General features: G+C 42.1%; 1 protein-coding gene across 2 annotated transcripts in view; it reads right to left on the reverse strand.

The window, feature by feature from the left end:
* The window catches only part of rcc1l (RCC1 like), a 29,732-nt gene extending 9,918 nt beyond the window's left edge, over positions 1 to 19,814 (reverse strand). For both annotated transcript variants that reach the window (XM_048612306.1, XM_048612307.1), the window contains exons 1-6: positions 19,186 to 19,814; positions 16,436 to 16,565; positions 15,169 to 15,297; positions 10,127 to 10,193; positions 8,730 to 8,781; positions 3,583 to 3,667 (exon numbers count right to left, since the gene is read on the reverse strand). In XM_048612306.1, the coding sequence (XP_048468263.1) occupies positions 3,583 to 3,667; positions 8,730 to 8,781; positions 10,127 to 10,193; positions 15,169 to 15,297; positions 16,436 to 16,565; positions 19,186 to 19,422 (700 nt within the window). In that variant the 5' untranslated portion in view covers positions 19,423 to 19,814. The remainder of the gene's footprint in view (positions 1 to 3,582; positions 3,668 to 8,729; positions 8,782 to 10,126; positions 10,194 to 15,168; positions 15,298 to 16,435; positions 16,566 to 19,185) is intronic.
* Between the last annotated feature and the right edge of the window lie 2,149 nt (positions 19,815 to 21,963).

The following is a 21,963-nucleotide window of genomic DNA, read 5'->3' on the forward strand; positions in this document are numbered from 1 at the left end:
ATCCTACATTCTTGCTCAGTTGGTTTATCCATTTCCTAGAAACCCCCTTCCTCACTGAGATGGACCTTTGCTGTGAGTCATGAACTTTTATTTGAAACATCTACCATTGTTCATCAATTGTGTCTTCTGCTAAACTCCTTTCCCAGTCCACTCCAGCAAACTCTGCCCTCATTTAAGCTTGGCAAGTTATTTCCAAACAAAGTCTCTCAAACACAATGTGAAATTCTACCATGTTATGGTCATTGGTTCCTAGTGGATCTTCTATTCTGTAATCATTTATTAAACCTGCTCTTACACATTACCCGATCCAAAACAGCCTAATCACTTGTTGGATCCACAGCATACGGTTCTAGGAAACAATCCAGAAGGCATTCTATGAATTCTTCCTCATGACTACCTGTGCCAAACTGATTTCCCAATCTACATGAAAACTGAGGTTACCCGTGATTAATGTACTGCTTTTTTCGCATGACTTCATTATCTCCTAATAATTTATCCTACAGATCCTATATGGATTCAATTATCATCTGATCCTAGATAATTTCTTGCTAATTGACTAATTCAATCTCCTACTAACAGCACGTTACCATCCCTCTTTTCTGCCCATCCTTTCAAAAGGTCAAATACCCCTGAATATTTAGTTCACAGGTTCAATCTCTGCCATGGCTAAAAAACCATACCTGTTAATCTCTGTTTGAGTCATTCACTTATTTTGTTCTAAATATTACATACATGTAGGAGGACAGCCATTAATTTTGCCTTTTTAACCCTTTCTTCCCCTTTGGCCTTATTTGTTGCTGTTTCTTAAAGCTCTCTGTACAGCCGAATTGATAAGCATTTGATAAGATGTCACATAGAAGGTTACCAATAGAAGAGAAGAGCTCATGAGGTTGGAGGTAACAACATTAGCATGGATAGAGGATTGGCTAACTAACAGTAAACAGAGATGGGATAAATAGATCATATTCACGTTTGCAAATTGTAACTGGTACAATGTTGCAGTGATCCATACTGGGGCAACACTCATTTCTTTTGGAATCAATGACTATAGAGAGTGTTTGCAAGACCACAACTAGAGATCTGAGTACAGTCTTTTCAAGCCTCTCATTTAAGGAGGGATTTACTCGCATTGGAGGCACATCGTAGGGGTTTCAGTTATGTCATTTCCTGGGATGAAAGGGTTTTGTTGTGAGGAAACGGTTTGAGCAGTTTGGACAGTAAGGAAGTAGATCATTTGGCACAATGAGTCCACATCAATCCTCTGAGCAGCATCCCACCCAATACCACCCCCTACCCTATCCCTGTAAACCTGCATCTCCAAGGCTAATCCACCCAGACTGCACATGCCGGACACTATGGGTAAATTAGCATGGCCAATCTACCTAACCTGCACTTCTTTGGACTGTGGGAGGAAACCAGAGCATCGAGAGGAAACCCATGCAAACAGAGGGAGAATGTGCAAACTTTACACATTGCCCAAGGGTGGAATCGAACCCAGGTCCCTAGCACTGTGAGGCAGCAATGCTAACCAGTGAATGACTGTACCACTCCTAAGGTTAGATTAATACTGATATTTAGAAGAATGAGAGGTGATCCTGGCGTATGATTCTGAAATTTGAAAGGGCTCTGAAAAGATTTACAAGGGTTTGCCAGGGTTGGAAGGTTTGAGCTATAGGGAGAGGCTGAATGGGCTGGGGCTATTTTCCCTGGAGAGTCAGAGGCTGAGAGGTGACTTTATAGAAATTTATAAATATCATGATGAGCATGGATAGGTTGAATAGTCAAGGTGTTTTCCCTAGGGTGTGGGAGTCCAAAACTAGAGGGCATGGGTTTAAGGTGAGAGGGAAAAGATTGAAAAGAGACCTAAGGGGCAACTTTTCACACAGAGGTTGGTGCGTGTATGGAATGAGCTGTCAGAGGAGGAGGAGGCAGCTGGTGCAATTACAACATTTAAAAGGCATCTTGGTGACTATATGAATAGGAAGGTTTTAGAGGGATATGGGCCAAATGCTAGCTAATGGGACTAGATTAATTTAGAATATCTGGTTGGCATGGATGAGTTGGACCGAAGGTCTGTTTCCGTAGAGTACATCTCTATGACTCTCTGAGTGGGATTGGTAGGATTTGTGTTGAGGGATAGTTCTCCTCATGGGAGAATCTAGAACCAGGGTCACAGTTTCAGAAGAAAGAGTTTGCTCATTGAAGCAGCAATAAGAAGGAATTTCATCTTTCAGAGGATCTTGAATTTGTGGAACTCTGGGTCATTGCATTTATTAAAAAGGTAGAGGTGGATAGATATTTGAACTGTACAGGAATGGAGGATTATTGAGAACAGTCAAAAACATGGAGTTGATTCCAAGGTCAGAAAAGCCATAATCATATTAAATGGTGGAGCAGGCTTCAAAGTCTCACTTCTACAAACTCGAAGTGCTGCAGACAGATGGGAAGATTGCCCCAGAGCTGACTGCTGCTGAAAATATCTGGAATTCTAAACAGTAATCCCTCTGATGATCTGTGAAGGTGGTGAACTGCATATTGTTTGGGGTGTGGAGCTAACTCACTGGTCTGAAATGGCTTTTTCTCATCCTGCCCAATTTGTGTTAATCAGGTCACAGGATATTCTGCTGTATCAAGTAGCCAGTCAATCTTCCTTTCACATCCTTTCAGACGGTACATTCCAGATCTCAACTCATTGTGTGAAAGCAATCTTCCTCACTTCATCTCTTCCTCTCTTATCAATTGTCTTAATTCTGAGTTCTCTGCTACTAGGTGGAAATAGTTCCTCCTTACCTACTTTAACCAAACCATTTGTGATTTTGGATATCTCAATTAAACTACTCCAAAGAGATCAATCCCAGCTTCTCCAAATTTTTCACATAACTACATCCCTCTCTCCGATACAATATGTTTTAAATATACTACATATTACATTGTCTGCATAATAAAACCTACAAGTCACATAAGAAGATACTGGGACAGAGGATCAAAAGCATGAAGAAACAGATGGTTTGAAGGAGTGTGGTAAAGAGGCAAAGTGAGGTAGAGGTGAGAAACAAATATAGGGAGGGAATTTCAGAGCTTGGGACCTACTTGATGGCCCAATCGTCAATGGTGCAGCTCTTAAAATACTCAAAAGGTGAGAATCAGAGGAGCGTAGAGACCTCAGGGCTTGCGGGGTTAAGAGAGACTGCAGATATAGGGAGGGCTAAGGTCGTAGAAAGATTTAGAAACAAGGATAAACATCCTGAAATCAAGAATATTGTTCTAATAAAACTCTTCCACACTCTTGAGGATCCTGACATCCTTCCTAATGTATGCTGCCTAGATTTGGACAAAATTAGAGCCTAACCAATGTTTTATAAAGAATCACCGTAACGTCACTGTTTTTGCATTTTATTCCTCTGTTGTTAAAGCCTAGAATCCCTTCTGCTTTGAAGCAGCCTCATCAACTTGTTCTGCCACCAGAAATCTGTCCACAAGTTAATAAATAATTAATTCTACAAAACTATCACAAGCTTCTAAGCTGAATCCTAGAAGGAAAAGTTGCTGTAGAACTGAAGAAACCGTTATCAGACCCTTTACCTGTTTGTCCGTCGGCTCCCCAGCCACAGGAATAGATCTCGCCCTTCTCTGTTCTGAAGAGACTGTGATCCTGTCCGCATGTTACCTGAAAATCAATAACAGCACGCTGATGGTGTGAACAGCTTCCAAACTAGAAACAATGCTTATCCTACCACATCAGAACTTCTGTATTACACTATACATATTACTACATTATATTATACAAACAAACAATATCTAAAGAATAAAATTTTTAAACATTTAAAGTTTTTTTTTAAAAACTTTGCTACTTCTACCTGTAGTTCCATTTTAATTTTAAATTTTTTTGGCTTCTTACTCCAGATCTTGTAATTGGTCATATCAGAGGCGCTCAGTTCTCTAATTTTTAAAAATTAATTCACAAGATGAGTGCATCACCCTCAAGTCAACCATTTAGTGCCTAAGCCTATGTGCCCTTGAGAATGAGATACAGAGCCACCTAACAGAACCCTCCCGCCAATTTATTCCCAAGTTATAATGATGTGTGGCTCATAGGGGAATTTACAGGAACTGGTGTTTCCTTGTTCACTACCCTCATTTTCTCAAATGATAGAGAACATGGGTTTGAAGATTGTACCTTCAATGGGTGATGGGTTTCTTACAGAGAACCCAGGATTACAAACAAAAACATTTCTTTAGCTGTCACACTTCCATACGCTTTTTAATTTACTGCAGACATTCACAACTCAGCTTTAATTGTCAGATAAATTCATTGAAAACGGATGACAAAAGATACTTGCTGACTAAAATGTTTGCTCCTTATTTTCACAGTTCTTGAGTAACAATTACACTGTATAAACTTGCACTGTAAGCATTTAGAATGAGCATTCGTATGTAAAAGTTGTCTATCAAAGTGCCACTTCAGGTTTCCCACTGCTCCCAATGTGTGTTATTTTTCTTTAAATTACCTTTGATAAATGAGCAGGAGATCAAATCCGAGTGTCTGCCAGTTTTAATCATTTTCTAAATAAATTACGAGGTGGTAAAGACAACCATGCAAAACCAACCTCTAATGGTTGTCAGTAGAATTTAACCCTGCATCAGGAATCCCTATTGAATACCTATCATCCATCACGTATCCTTAAAGCACTGCCCTTTTTGTGATTGAATGTTGCATGGGATTTATTCCAACTCCAACAAATTTGTTCATTTGTTAACAAAACGAATACACAGCCTGATGTTTATGCATAGATAAAGTGAGATTTTAATGTTAATATTTTGAGTTAAATACTACAGCTTCCTTTAGCCTTCAGCTGCCCAGTGACATCCCACCTCACTGTTACTGGTCTGAGCTGCCTCACCTCAATTTCTCTGACACACCAATCATTTAGGAATAACAGGATGCCATTCAGCCCTGAGCTTGTTTCATCTTTAAATTAGAAGGTGATTGATTTGTACAATTCAATGCTCCTTGTCGATCAAAAAAAATCAAACTTTCAATACTTTCAGTCGGCATCAAGTGTAACAGCTTCATAGCTCGCTCGTTTCACTAGCTTATGTGTGAATAAGTACTTTTTGGAATCATCTTTGAACAGCTAGGCTCTCTTTCTGAGGTTATACCATTGTTGTAAATCTCTTCTACCAGAGAAAGTAATTTCCTTCTGTCTGTAAATTCAATTCCTTTGGACATTCTGCACACTGTAAATATATTACCTCACTCGCTGTATTCAAGGGAATACAAACCTAGATGATACAACCTGTCATCATAATACAGGTAGCATTCTGGTGAACCTGTATCATTGACACACAGAAAAATGGAAAATGTCGCGCTCTCTAGAGAGAGCACTTTTCCTGTGGTTTAGTGTCCACAATCAACTCCACATGGGGTTACTGCTGGTACATAACTGTCAACTTTGTTGATTAACCATTTATCCCACTGCCATATCCCAATGTTTTAAGACTCCTCAAAGATCCCACCTTAAGTAATGGGGTAGCCTAGCACATAATTGCAAAAGATAAGGCAACAACTTTCAGTGGATCTCAGCATCCTTGAGAGGACCCCAAGATGATAATTGCCAGTTTTCAGCCAATTCAATTCACTCCAGCTCATATCAAGAAACAGCAGAAGGGTCTAGATACTTCAAATGCTACAGGACCAGACAACATTTCCGTAAGAGTACTGACAATTTGTGCTCCAGATCTTGCTATGCCACTGGTCAAGCTGTTCCAGTACAGCTACAACACTGGCATCTACGCAAACAATGTGGAAAAGTGCCCAGGTACATCCTGTACACTAAAAGCCGGACCAATCCAACCCGGCCAGTTACCACCCCATCAGTCTACTCTTGATCATCAGTAAAGTAATGGAAGGTGTCAGCAAGTAGCACCTACTCATAATACCACGCTCAGCGACGTTCATTTTGAGTTCTGCCAGGGCCATTCAGCTCCTCTCCTCATTACAGCTTTGGTTCAAACATGGAAACAAAAGGGCTGAATTCCAGAGGTGAGCTGACAGCCTTTGACGACAAGGTCACATTTGACTAAGTATGGTATTAAGGAGCCCTGGTAAAACTCAAGTCAACAGGATACGTGTGAAATCTCTCCACGGACATGAGTATACTTGGCACGTAGGAAGATGGTTGTTGTTGTTGGAGATCAGTCATCTCAGCTGCAGGACATCTCCGTAGAGTTCCTCAGGGCTATATCCTAGGCCCAACCATTTCCAGCTGCTTCATCAATGACCAGCACCATTTGCGATTCCTGAAGTTGTCCACACTGAAATACAGCAAGACCTGGTTTGGACTGACAATTGGCAAGCAAAGTTCATGCCACACAATGTCCTGCAATAACTACTTCCAACAAGAGAGAATATAACCATTGCCGTTTGACATTCAGTGGCATTACCATCACTGATTCCCCCACTATCAACGTTCTGACAGTTACAATTGATCAGAAACTGAACCTGACAAGCCATATAAATATTGTGGTTACAAGAACAGATTACAGGTTAGTATTCCTGCAGAAAGTAACTCCTGACTCAAGGCCTGACTACCATCTGCAGGTCACAAGTCAGGAGTGTGATAGAATACTCCTCGCTTGCCTGGGATGACTGCAGTTCCAACAACACTCAAGAACCTTGACACCATCTGGACAAAGTAACTTTCTTGACTGTTTCACGGCTGTGGCACCATACACTCCCTTCACCACCAACACTCTTAAGCAGCTGTGTGTACCACCTACAAGATGAACTGCAGAAATTCTTCAAGGCACCTCCGACAGCACTTTCCAACATCACTGCCATTGAGAAGGACAAGGGCAGCAGGTACATGGGAACACCACTAACTGCATGTCCCTCTCAAAGCCAGTCAGCATCCTAACATGGAAATATATCACTGTTCCTTTACTGTTGCAGGATGAAAATCCTGGAACCCCCTCTCTAATGGCACTGTGCTTCACCTACATCAAATGTATATGAGTGGTTCAAGACACAGTTCATAAGAGCAACTAGGAATGGGCAATAAATGCTGCCTCAGTCAGCAATACCTACATCCCATGAATCAATAAGAAAAAGACTTAAAAGGTGACGGGCAGCAAGACAAAGTCAGTACATGAGAGAGAGAGATGACTCCATGTTCAGCAAGGCTGCTTTTAGTTGTGCTAAAGGCAACTGAACTATAGTTGGGGCTCAGGGAAGTCCTACAGCAGTTCATTATCTCCATGTAATGAGGGCTCCAAGAAATCCAGAGAGCTGTGCTTGGTACAACTGAGTTAGGTTAGTGTTTGGCATAGTACTGGCTTGGTTAAGCTCAGTATTTGTGAAAAGCTGTTGTGGCTGTAAGTGCTGAATTGCAGTTTCCAGAAACCAGGCAGTGTAGTCTCCAGAAAGGACAGTACACAACCAGAGTGTGAGAGCACTCATTAAGACAATTCATGATGAAGTGGCTTTTGATCAAGTTTCAAGGTCAGTTCATGAAAAATGAAAAATCATAATCTCGTGAAACTTTCATGAGATTTGAAACAAAAACAGAAATTTCTGGAAAAACTCAGTTCTATAGAGTCACTGGATCCAAAATATTAACTCTGCTTTCTGCCAACAAATGCTGCCAGTCGTGCTCTGTTTCAGATTTCCAGCGTCTGCAATTCTTTGTTTTCTTTTCTTAAATGAGGTATAGTGACCCACAATCTGACGGGAGGTGAGTGGAAGGATGCTGAGAAATTTGGGAGATTTGTTTAATTACATTTACTATTTGATGTGGTCTGTTGACACTTGACCATCTGTTACCATATTTGCCTTATGTTAAGTTTGGATTGTTAGAATATAACTCTCCTATGAACAGTCTAAACCTGAATGTCAATAATCTTAGTATGTTTGTTAAGTCTGATTTGTAACAAACTAGTTACTCTTTGTTAAGCCAGGCTGAATTGTCTAATACGAAACCGGATACAGTCTAAAACCTATTTAATTGGCTTAGTTTTAATGTGTGTTCAATTCCCACCAAAACTGCGGTGATCCTCAAGTTAAACCACCACCAGTCGTCTCTCTATAATGAGAGCAACCCTAAAGTCCAGTTGGATTATGGCAACTTTAATATTATCCTTATTAAATTTAAAATTTGTTTTGGCCAGTGGAGAACTGGGAGTAGAAAGAAATGAGTGCACTCCTCCAATCTCAGTTGTAACAAGAAAAAGAAAGATAATAAGTGGCTCAAACTCCATTAAATTATAGCTTTATAAATATTTTATGAGCTGTCTGAAGAAGCTGTGCATGGGAATAAATTGCAGCAGGGATGGGGAGAAGATATAGAGATGCAACAAAGTCTCCAATTTAATTAGAGAAATGGACGAGACCCTTTACTCCAGACTGACTCATACGGTACTGAGAAGAGCGTGAACCAAGTCCTGGGAGTAATTATCAGAATTAACAAATTGCCACTGAAAAGGAGCTGCTAGTGCTGCACAACTGAACAAACTGCAGTGTATTTAATTTGAATGCGTATCCTGAATCCTCACTCCACTTGCCATTCAGAAGCGAAGTCTTGTAACAGTGCACCGAGTCAAGCAGGAGATGGAATTATGAACGCAATTGCACGAATTAGTCACTGAATAAAAAGAACCATTGACTGTTTCAAAGTATTCTTCTTGTGATCTTTCACAATCACTTGGGACTTTCTAACAAATTTAGACCTTACCTCAACAATTTTGTCATCTAAATCTTCAATTCGGTGAATAATTTGGCTGCCACTGGAAAAATAACAAATATCATGGTAAGTAAACTAGAGTCACAACACAAGTACAGTCAAAGACTGATCTGCACTTTAGACCAAGCTGTGCCGCCATAACACAGGGCAAAAGGTCCTGACTAAGAGATAGCAAGACCCCTTGGAATAGGTAAATGCAGGGGCAGAATGGGGCAACACGTTGCACACTCACTTGAGGTCTCTGCCAGTTGCATCATCAATCAATAAGTCACATCTTTATGCACTTTCACAGATTATTTTAATACAATTGTGCAGTACGCAGTATAGCTGAAGAATGTTTTCTGCAGAAAGGATGAGAGGGCCACTCTCATCGATCATCAACATCAAAATAAAGTATTAACAGTAGGGCTGCAGGCACAAATCATGCACATGTTTGTCTTATGTTTCGTGGCTGATGCAGGGAACTCCAGAATTTAGAAAAAGTAATTGGTTCCTTGAATGTTGGAGCTGTGGCCAGAGTTGGAACTACTGACTGGAAGATTACTGGTGGTAGAAAATAGAACATTCAGAACCAGACATGACAGATCATTTCTCCAATCTCCAAATTTATCTCCTAAAGACATTCTTCAACCAGCTCCCAGAAACACAACACATCCATTTTGTTCTCACGGATAACCCTCCATTTCCCTGTTCCAAAAGCACTCACATACTGGCCTACTCCCACCACTATTCCCTCAGCACTCACTGCTCCCATTCATACTGACGAACTCTACAACTTCCACAAGCAACCTCACTCCTCCATTATTGGTCAGGCTTTCCTGCCAAATTGAATCCCCAATCACTTTAATGTCCCAGCCAGTCAAATGCAACTCTGAATCTCTAATTCATTCCCTGTACACCTTAATATCTTACTCTCAGCCTCTTGTTCATTTTCCATGTCCTTTAGCAATCAATTTCATTTCCTTTAGGGACTTACAGACACAAACATATCACGCTGAAAAAAAAAAATCACAATTCTGACCATCCTCTACATAAAAAGTGTTTCTAACCTACCTATTAAATCCTAATTTACATTTCCTATCTTGCCAAGCTGTAGACACACTGTTCACCTTAACAAAATCCCAAGATATGCATGAGGTCCCCCCTTACTTTCCAAAAAGCCTAACTTTGGATTTGTCTTTTTAACTGTACCACTTAAATCCTAGCACTGCCCAGAGTATCTATGATGGACTGTTATCATTCAAAGGGACCTCTTCGCTTACACTCTCCTCTGAGAGATTTTCTGTTTATCACTATTTGTTGCTATTTAATTAAAGTTCAGCCGACTGCTGACCCTTACCCAGTCAAGTTTCATTTTAGATCTGATTAAGGACCAAAAGGTAGCTTACCTATAAATCTCATTGTCCACGATGCTTCTCCCACACTGTCCATAGGCATTGTTTCCCATACTGAAAACTGCGAAAAAACACAAACCAAATCCAAAACCGCTCCCAAAATTTCATCAGAAAGCACCAATGTCTGGCAGGGCTAGCAAATGCAATTTCTAAACAGGACAAAACAAGGAAAGGAGAGGGGTACTCTGTTTTACCAGAAAAAAAAAGCACAAGCGAAACAAATGGAGCTAAAAGCTGATAAGTCCCCTGGACCTGATGGGTTGTATCCTGGAATTTTAAAGGAAGTAGCTACAGAGATAGTAGGTGAGCAATCTCCAAAGAATTCTCAGATTCAGGAAAAGTCCTAGGGGACTGGTAAACTCCCACAGTATCATTTTTATTAAAAAGAGCGGGGATTTTAAAAATAAGGCTAGTTAGCTTGACATCAGTCATTGGCAAAATGCTAGAGTCTATTGTAAAGGATATAAGAGCAGAGCATTTAGAAATAAATATAAAATGAAGCAGAGTCAGCATGGCTTCATGAAAAGGAAATCATGCCTGACAAATTTATTAGGGTTCTTTGTGGCGGTGACAAGCAGGGTAGATACAGGAGACACCAGTGGATGTAATATATTTGGATTTCCAAAAGGTTTTAATAAGGTACCATACACAAGGCTATTTAAACTATAATAACCCATGATGTTCTGGTTGTATATCAGCATGGATAAAGGATTGGCTAACTAATAGAAAACAGAGAGTTGGGATAAAGAGGGCATTTTCACAATGGCAACTTGGAGGGACTGTCAAACAGGAGGGGGTTCAGTAGGTTAGTCTTGTATTCATTGAAGTTTAGGAGAATGAGAGAAAACCTAATTGAAACATATAAGATTCTTGGGGTCTTGACATGGAGGGATCGTTTCCCCTGTGGGAGAGTCTAGGACCAGAGGGTATAAGGTCAGAATAAGAGGTCGCCCATTTAAGACAGAGACAAGCAAGATATTTTTCCTCTCAGAAGGGAGCCTCTGTGGACTTCTTTACTGCAGAGGGATGGGGGTGGTGCTGGGTTGTTATGTATGTTCAAAGCTAGACAGACAGACTTTTAATCAGTAAGAAAATAAAGGTCACAAACAAAAACAAATTGCTGGAGAAACGCAGCAGATCTGCCAGAAGAAGGGTCACTGTTCTCAAAGCATTAATTCTGCTTCTCTATCCACTAATGCTGCCACATCTGTTGAGTTTCTCTAGCAATTTTTGATTCAGTTTTAGATTTCCAGCATCTGCAGTTCTTTGTTTTAGTTTAGGGAATCAAGGATTATCGGGGAAAAAGCTGGAGAGTGGAGTTGAGGATCATCAGAGCAGCTATGATCTCAGTGAATGGCAGAGCAGACTTGAAGGGCTGAATGGTCCACTTCTACTCCTACATCTTATGGCCTCTATCACATTATTAAATAATACAATGACTTTCAAACATTCTTACATTTAAATTCCTCATGACACCACACTTCGCTAGATATGTAATCACCTGCATTACTACAATGTTACAACATCCCTTCTCTGCACCACCTCCCACTACGCCTGCTCCCCCCATTGCCTCATCTCCTACATATTTTGCACTACTGACTTTGGCCTCCAACTCCCACTACCATCACCACCACTTGTGGCTGTACCTTCTGGACAGTAATGTCTGGAATTCCCTTCATAGTGTCTTTTCCTCACCTCTACTCCTTCACCCCACCTTCCTGAATGACCAAACATTTGAACGGTACCCAAGCCTGGTGCAAGTCTGGCTAGAGGAGTTGACTGAGTGTTGAACTATAATATCCATAACTGGGTCAGGGTCACTGCTTTAATTTGAAATAAATATATCCCTTACAGATTTAGTGCTTTGAAACAATTTTGTAGAAAAACCACAAACACTGGAACTTTCAGCAAAAGTACATCCCACTAAGGAGGAAAAATTATATGAAAAGGATAAACCAATCATGGGTAACTAAGCAAGTCAAGGAGAGTATGAAGTTGAAAAAAAAGCATATACGGAGGTAAAAGTCGGTGATAGCTCCCAACACTGGGATAAATGCAGAATCCCATAAAGGAGGACTAAAAGACAATTAAGATAAAAAAAATAATTGAGGTCAAACTAGACAGGAAAATAAAAATTGAACATAAAAGTTTATTTAAATATATAAAAAGGAAGAGAGAAATCAGGAGGAAGAAAGTGGGGGGAGGTGGGTGGAATTAAGTACCATTACCAGAGAAGTAGTATTAGACAAACTAATGGGCTAAAGGCAGATAAGTCCCCTCACCTTGTGAGTTGCATCCTAGGATCTTAAAAGAGGTAGCTACAGAGATAATTAATGCATTGGCTGTAATTTTCCAAAAATCTTTGGATTCTGGTGAAGTACCAGAGGTTTGGAAAACTGCCATTGTGACACCCATTCAGAAAGGGCACAAAGCAGGTAACTGCAGGCAGATTAGCCTAACATCTATTGGTGAAAAAGCATTTCAATCAATTCTTAAGGAGCTAATGGTAACACATTTGGAAAATCATAATCTACTCAAGCTGACAATGGCTTCATGAAAGGGAAATTATGTCTGACTAATTTATTAGAGTTTTTTGAGGAAGTCTCAACCAGGGTGGATATAAGGTAAACAGTAGATGCATTATATTTGGACTTCCAAGAAGGCATTCGACAAGGTATCTCACAAAATGTTAAGTAATAAAATGAGGTATTGGAGGTAATATATTGGTATGGACAGAGAATTGGCTCATAGCAGGAAACAGCGAGCGGGGATATGGGGCTCTTTTTCAGGTTGGCAACTTATAACTAGTAGGGTTCCACAAGGATCAGTGCTGGGACCACAACTGCTTACAATATATATTAATAGCTTGCAGAAAGGAAGTGAATGTATTGTAGTCAAATTTACAGCCAACCCAAAAATATGTGGAAAGGCAGATTGTGAGAGGGATATAAATAGTTTAGAGACATATTGATAGGTTAACTAAGTGGACAAAATGTTGGCAAATGGAATATGTCGGAAAACATGAAATTGTTCATTTTGGAAAGGAGAACAAAAGAATAGTATGATTTAAATGGAGACAAACTGCAGAAAGCAACAACACTTAGAAGGACTTGTGCATGAAACACAGAAACCTAGCACACAGGTGCAGCAGGTATTTAGGAAGGATAATAAAATATTGGCTCATTTCAAAGGGATTGGCGTATAAAAGGAGGGAAGTCTTACAGTAATTGAACAAGGTGCTGATGAAACCACATCTGCACAACTGTGAGCAATTTTTGTTCCCTTATTTATGAAAAGTTATGATTTCACTGGAGACAGTTCAAAGAAGATTCACTCGGTCCATCCCTGGTATGGATGTACTGTCTTATGAGCAAAGGCTAAACAGGTTGGGACTCTATTCATGAAATTAAGAATAAGAAGAGATCTCATTGAAACATAAAGGATTCTTAAGGGACTCGACTAGGTAAATATGGAAGCATCTAGGACCAGAGTGCATATTCTCAGAATTGAGGGGTACTATATTAAGACTGAGAGCAGGATGAATTTCTCCTTTCAGAGGGTTGAGCTTCTTTGGAACTCCCTGCCACAGACAGCTGTAGGAGCAAAGTCCTTGTGTATATTTAAGGCTGAAATCGATAGATTCTTGATCAGTAGGGGAATTGAGGGTAATGGACAAAAAGCAGGAAAAGGGATGCAAAGAATGTTGGATCAGACACAATCGGATTGGAATGGAGGAGCAAACTCGAGGGGCCAAACCACTTCCTCCTGTTCCTATTTCTTATGGTCTTACACAGAAGTGGCTGACAAAATCTTTGTGAAACTTACAAAAAAGCAGCATGGATTGGAAACAGCTAATGCAACACAAAATTAACCCATAGATAGGAGCAAACAACAGGCTTGCGAGCCTGACTCCAGACACTTGGAACATAGGAACAATGAAGACATAAGAGATTTCAGGTGGATGGGAACAGACTGGTGAAATGTGCAAACACACAGGAAATTATATTTAATGTAGAGAATATCAAGTGATGCATTTTGGGCAGAGTAACGATGAGAGACAACATGAATGAATTTTAAAGGGAGTGCCGGAACAGACAAAGGTCCAACTATACATACACAATTCAACATAACAAGTTGAGAAGGCTGTGGAGGAATATATGAGCATTTGATTTTACAAACAAACTAAACAGAACAAAAGCAAAGAAACTATGTTCAATATTTATAAATTACTGGCTGGTGACACAATACAGGGCACCACACTTTAGGAAGAATGTCAAGACCTTTGACAAAACACGGAAGAAACTTGCTAACATTAATACTGCTAACTAATGTGCTGCCTGACAGGGTAGGGACAGCAAATTCAATTGGAACTTGCACAGGGAAATTGTTCAGTATATGAACAGAAGATAAACTACAAGGCTCTGGAAAAAATAACAGCAAAGTGGGCCGAATCGGACAACACTTTCAAAGAATTGTTATGGGCACAATGGGCTGAATGGCCTCCTGTTATGTGTAATCCTACAACTGGTCTAGGTAAAGTTTTTGACTACTTCTTGAAAGGGTAAATGAGGATGGACAGAAGTTTAAATGTAATTGGTTGGTAGTACAGAAATCAAACAATGCAAAAAAGGAGACAAGCAGTTGATGCTTTTCATCTCATACATCAGGACTAGGACTCAAGACTTGAAAAAAGAGACACAGTTTTAATACAGCACGAAAACAGAGTGCTGATTGGTTAGGTCATCACTGGAATTATAATCTCAGACGTGCTCAATGGGCTGCAGTCTTTCCCTGTGCTTCCTCTCATGTTTGCAGTGGCAACAAACAGAAACTAAACTGACCTCTACTGCCCCTTAAACAGGTAGTTGAACAGGCTCAGGTTGTGACACCTTCAGTTTATTTACACAAGGATTATTCTTCCACCAACTGGCAAAATTGCAACCATCTAAATAAAAACAACCTACCACAGGTTAAGGGTGAATGATGGAGAGCAGGAAACCTGTTATACACAATTGAAGAAGACAGAAGATACAGACCTCCTTCGTTGTCAGTCAGCAGTAGCGAATGTGCTCTCCCACATGACACCTGGATCACACGGGTTTCCTGAGGCCTCTCCAGAGGTAACGGCACTGGTGATGGTTCCAGGACAAATTCATAGCCCTTCGCTGAAATAGGATTCAGAACAGTAGAGTAACAATATGTGCTTCTGGAGCAAAAGAAATGCATTCTCGCATTTGAAGGTCTTAGTTTTGATTTAATCAAAATGCTATTACCCCACAACACAGTCTCCCACGGCTCAAACATTCACACAGGTTAGACTCCACTGGTCTTACCTACTGTCATAGAATTCCTGATAAGAACTCAGGCCCTAGAGTTTAAGGATTAGTTTTCTCATTGGTTACTCTTTATAAAGGGAATTACTGGAGGTACTGTAATAGGGACTGGTATTCTAATGAAATGATTATCCATAATCTGGAACAATTGGTGGAATTATTGAACCATTATTCCCTGCCCAATGCGTTGGGATGTTAAAAGGAGTTTGGTACACATCAGTTAGTTGCCAAGGAGGTCACATCCATACTTCTGTTAAAAGTACATCTGTACAGATCTGTTACAGGTCAGGGTGTGTTCAGTCCTTGAGACCCCTTACTCAATGCACACATAAGGAACAAAAAGGGATACGAGTGAACCCACTATGGTCAGTTTGACTGAGGGATAGTGAGCAACAGTTACAGATTTTGATGCACATGATGTAGCCCATCAATATTGCATTAAAACTCTGACTCGGCCACAAAGGAAATGGTCAATTGCTCAGTCGGCTGGCCACATGACTGCATTGTGCTTCATACATCACAGGGAATGTTCTAGAAGGCTGCATGGACTGCTACTTTGCTCAGTCCCAGGTACGTTGTTTGCTGATTTTTACACTGACCGTGACTTGCTGGAGAGTATTCATCAGTTCACTGACTGATCATAGGAGGGCAGCCACTTTTGTGAGAGACCAAAACAAGAGCCGGCAATATGGATTTCAAGGAAATCTTCTATCTCAGAATGGTTGGAATGTGAACTTTATTCTGTTGAAGCAAATAAATGCATTTAAGGGGGAACCTTAACAAGCACATGAGAGAAAGGAATCTAAGGATAAGCTGACAGGAGGTAAAGTCAGGCTGAGGAGGTTCACATCGCTCTTGTGCTGCACATTCGAGGTAATCAACACTCCAAACCCAAAACATAAATCTCCAATGGAATAAAAGCGAACACTAAACACAGAACATTTGCCATTTCAAGGTCACCGCAACTCACTCCTATCTGCCCGACTCCGGTGAAATCCAATCTGGGAATCTTTGTTCAAGCCCATTCCCCAGACCTTGGTGATGTCACGGGTTTGTGAAGCCAATAAAGTGAACCCATAGCCACAGGCCGCAGATGAGATCTGTTAAAATAACACACAAAGGTTGCATCGTGAATGTTTGCATCTTGGAATGGTTTGATAAACTTACTTTTCAACAACTAATGGCACAAATTCATCATCAGATTTAAACACAATCTCCTGGCCCCACAGCCAGTCCAACAACAGACAATACTGACCAGTTACTTAGCAGCGTTGTTGGCTGCTGAAACCAACCCCTTGCTTACGTTCCTGCCCCTCTTCCCAGTTTAGCATTGAAAGAAGCCTCTCCCTAAACCTTCTCCACACTCTCATCTCATTCTCAACTTCTCCACTTGCCTTCCATTTCTCCCCTCCATCTTCCCCCACTCTCCCCTAACCCACAAATGATCATGTTGTCTTGTGACGTTTGCATGAATTCATGTGTTTAAGAGAAAAAGAGATTATAATCAGTTCTCTTACCAATGCCATGTTTTTAACAAATGAAGCTGTCACGAAAGATTTGACAGTGTGGAGACGAGGACAGGACTGTCAATTAATAATTTCGGGTTGGAGGAGTTTCCAGTTGACCAACTGAGAACATGATCTTCATTTGAGAAAAAGGTTTAAAATCTGATCTAAAATCAATTGGTTTGTATATGTGGATGGAGTGACCTTCTAAGGTGCCTGCACCTAGGAGAATTAATATATGACATGGAGTATGGTCACAACTGAGAGTCTTCAATATATGGAGAGGCTAAGAATGTTTTTCAATACAATATCTGGCTGTGGATGCCCAGAGAGGTACGAGAGACTAAAGAGATTGCTTGCCTCACAAAGCCAAAGAACACACCACTGAAGGTCATTTTGATTCAGCTTGAGCAGCTCATCCATCCCCAGCCTTCAGAGATTACAGAACAATGTCTTGGTAGGAGGAATAAACTGCCCAATGAGATAACTGAAGGAGCTAATTGCGGTTGATTGAGGTTTACATGTCAAAAACGAAATTTGTTCAGAGGAAGGCAAGGCCAGATCATCACAGGTCATGTCCATTATCCTACACTCAAAGAAAAGAGAGCGCAAAAACTAAAAGAAAGTTGTCTCTGTTCTACTTTAGAGTAGGTAGCTAGTATGTGGAAGGTGCTGCACATTTATTTTCTCAGAACTAAAAACCTTCATCATGATAAATAACCAATCGAAGCAGAATTCTGATTACTTGTACAACTAGCAAAATTATGTAATTTGTTTGGTGTTTACGGTTTCCCAGCAGAAGTAATGTCTCACAATGGACCTCAATTTTGCTTGGAAGAATTTTTGCAATTCAGGAGTCTGAACAGGATAAAATACAACAAAGTTCCATTTGTATCATCCTGCTTCCAACAAAGCAGTAGAGTGCACAGTGCAAGTTGTTATCAGTAATCCTTACTTGTTCTTACCAAGCAAATGCTAAATGCAATCTGAAGTAAGACACAAAGTGCTGGAGAAACTCAGCAGGTCTGGCATAATGTGAAGACAGAAACAGTACTCTGAACTCTCTCCAGCACTTTCTGCTTTTATTTCAGCCCTCCAGTTTCTGCAGTATTTTGCGTTTATCTAAAATGTGGTCTTTCAATTGATCCCAGACTGGCAAACATGAACTTTTGCTTTAACTATCCAATCACATTTCACATCACTGACAACATAACACCAGCTGAATTGCTTCTTAAAAGACAGCCCAGTTCCCAGTGCTGTTGTGATGCAATGGTAATTTCCCTAATTCTGTACCACAAGGACCTATTACAACTCCCAACTGCTCCACAGTTGTGTACTAACATCCAGAAACAGACTGATCAGAAAAAAAACTAGCATGATTGCAGAAAGTACATTTAGCAGAATCACCATCTTCTAATAGCATCACCCCTCTACCATCCCAATCCCTCCAATCTCCTGCCTTGCCCTCACCCCCCACATGCCCATACTCCCTCTCCGCCACTCTTTCCCCCATTCCACCCCTCCCATTGCCCCCAACTCTCCTGTCCATGGCCCAATCCCAATCCTTGATTCACTCCTCCACCATCTCCACCCCACTTGACCAACACCCACCCCATTTCTACATTCCCTTCTCCACACCGTCCACTTCACCAACCTTCTCTCATGTCCAGCACCTTCCCATCCACTTTCCCGTCGTCCCCAAGCCACGCTTCCACCACCCCAACTTCCATAACCCTCCACCACCAACCCCACTCAGATTCCAACTCCCCCTTGCATCCATCCACCTCCATCTGCACCCTCCTCACCTCATCCCCACTTCCCCCCCACCGCCCCCTCCCCCTCACCTTCCCTCTATCCCACTCCTGCAACCCTTTCAGCCACACCAACCTACCCCCCACTCCCCTCCGCCACCATCTTACCCTCCAACCTACCCTCACTCCCAGCCACACCAACCTACCCCACTCCCCTCCGCCACCATCTTACCCTCCAACCTACGCCCACTCCCCTCCGCCACCATCTTACCCTCCAACCTACCCCCACTCCCCTCCGCCACCATCTTACCCTCCATCCTACCCTCACTCCCAGCCACACCAACCTACTTCCCTGCCTCCCCTCGGCCCCACTCCATCCTACCCTCACTCCCAGGCCCCCCACGACTCCTGACTCCACTCTCGGTCACCCCCATCCTACAAGACCTCCTTTCCCCGCCCCTCACCCTCTGTTCCAGCTCCACTCCGCACGGCCTCAGTTGGATTTGCCGGGGTTTCTGGCCTCCGCTGCGGCCCAGCACCAGGTGCGGGAGGCCCAGGGCCCCGGTGTGGGCGAATCCCCAGACGAACACGCGGCTCTTCCTGCGGCCTTTGCCCATGTAGCGGAGGACGGGGTCCGGGGCCTGTGCCCCCCGCAGGCCTCGGGCCTGGAGCCAGCGCCAACCACAGCTCCTCAGCGCCATTCCCCGTCTCCGGGCCCCGGCCGCCAACTGTAGAAGGTCCAAGGCTGCAGTTCGTTGGGGGCCGCCATGTTGGGAAGGGCGACGGCCGCCCTTTCCCCTTAAAGTGGCAATGTACTGCTCTACATGGTGGGGTCCACACTGATTAACAGCAGCAACGGAAACTCTTGAGAGTGTTTCCTAATCAATAAATGTAGAGCGCCCTGACAAGAACAAAAACAAAGTTGCTGGAAATGTCCAGCAGGTCTGTGAAGGAAAAAAAAGTTAACGTTTCGGGTCTGGTGACCTCTCCTCAGAGGGCCAGAAGGTGCAGCACTGGACCTCCTCTTAGGAACCAAGTTCGGGCAAGTGACTGAAGTGTCAGTCAGAAAGCACTTTGGGTCCAGTGACCATAACTCTCTTAGTTTTAACATAGTTATGGAAAAAGATAGGACAGGTCCACAGGTTAAGGTGCTGAACTGGAGCAGGGCCAATTTTGGAGCCATGAGGCAGGATCTAGCAGAGGTCGATTGGATGAATCCTTTTGAAGGAAAAGGAAGGACTGGCAAATGGGAGGCTTTTAAAACAGTGGAATTAAGAGTCCTGAGACAGCATGTCCCTGTGTGGGTGAAGTGAAAATTTGGCAGGTTTAGGGATCACTGGCTGACGAGGGATATTGAGGCTCTAGTCAGGAAAAAGAAGAAGGCATACGTTGGGTTTAAGCTATCGGGCTCAAGTCAATCCCTAGATGACTACAAAAAGTGTAGGAGCACACTCAAAAGGGAAATCAGAAGAGCAAAATGACGCTATGGGATGGATCTGGCAGATAAGGTTAAAGATAATACCAAGAGATTGTATAGCTATGTTCAGAGTAAGAAGGTGGCTAGGGAGAGAATAGGGCCTCATAAAGATCGGTATGGCCATCTATGTGTGGAGCCACAGGAGATGAGGGAGATTTTTAATGAATATTTCTCCTCCGTGTTTACGGAGGAGAAAATCAAGGATGCTAAGAAAATAAGGTAAACAAGTGGGGATGTTTTGGACCGCATACACATTACCAGAGAGGAGGTGTTTGAAGCCTTAAAGCACATTAAGGTGGATAAATCCCCTGAGCCTGATCAACTCCATCCTCAGACATTGTGGGAGGCTAGGGAAGAAATTGCAGAGGCACTTGCAGAGATTTTTCCTTCATCTTTAGCCACTGGTGAAGTTCCAGAAGACTGGAGGGTGGCTAATGTTGTTCCATTGTTTAAGAAAGGTAGCAAAGACAACCAGGGACCTACAGGCCAGTGAGCCTGACATCAGTGGTAGGCAAGCTATTGGACAGGATCAACCAACATTTGGATAGTCAAGGTCTGATTAGGGATAGTCAGCATGGATTTGTGCACGGGAAGTTATGTCTGACAAATCTTTTAGAGTTTTTTGAAGAGGTAACCAAGAGGATAGATGAGGGTGGTGTTGTCTATATGGACTTTAATAAGGCCTTTGACAAGATCCCGCACGGCAGGCTAGTCATGACGGTTAGGTCACATGGGATCCAGGGAGAGTTAGCTAATTGGATTCAAAATTGGCTCAATGGTAGGAAGTAGAGGGTGATGGTTGAAGGTTGTTTCTCAGACTGGAGGCCTGTGGCTAGTCGTGTGCCACAGGGGTTGGTGCTGGGACCTTTGTTATTTACATAAATGATCTGGATGTGAATGTACGAGACACGATTAGTAAGGTTGCAGATGATACAAAATTAGGAGGTATCATTGATAGCGAAGAAGGTTATCAAAAATTATAGAGGGATCTTGACCAGATGGGGAAGTTGGCTGAGGACTGGCAAATGTAATTCAATATAGATAAGTGTGAGGTGTTGCACTTTGGAAAGTCCAACCAAGGTTGGACTTATACACTAAATGGTAAGGTCCTGAGGAGTGTTGTGGAACAGAGGGACATAGGAGTACAAGCACATAGTTTGTTGAAAGCGGCATCACACGTGGACAGGATGGTGAAGAAGGCATTCAGCATGTTGGCCTTCAACCAAGACATGGTTAAACTGGAAAGTGTGCAAAGAAGATGTTGCAATGATGTTGCCAGGACTAGTAGGCCTGAGTTATAGAGAGAGGTTGGCCAGGATAGGACTTTATTCCTTGGAATGTGGGAGAATGAGGGGTGCCCTTATTGAGGTGTGTAAAATCATGAGGGGCATAGATGGAATAAATGCACACAGTTTTTTTTCCAGGGATGGGGAGTTGAAAACTGGAAGCCATAGTTTTAAGGTAAGAGGGGATAGATTTAAAAAGGACTTGAGGGGCAACTTCTTCACACACAGAGTGCTGCATATATGGTACGGGCTGGCAGAGAAAGTGGTTGAGGCAGGTCAATAGTAATATTTAAAAAACATTTGGACAGGTACATGGATTGGAAAGGTTAAGAGGGATAGGGACCAAATGCGGACAATTGGAACTAGCTGAGGGGGCACCATGGTCAGCATGGACCAGTTTGGGCCAAAGGGCCTGTTTTCATTCTGTATTACTGTATGACTCTATGAGAGAGAGTGGCTCAGGGTTAGGGAATTTGGTC

Source organism: Rhincodon typus, chromosome 26 (assembly GCF_021869965.1).
Source record: "Rhincodon typus isolate 14 chromosome 26, sRhiTyp1.1, whole genome shotgun sequence".
In the NCBI taxonomy this organism is placed as follows: Eukaryota; Metazoa; Chordata; class Chondrichthyes; order Orectolobiformes; family Rhincodontidae; genus Rhincodon; species Rhincodon typus.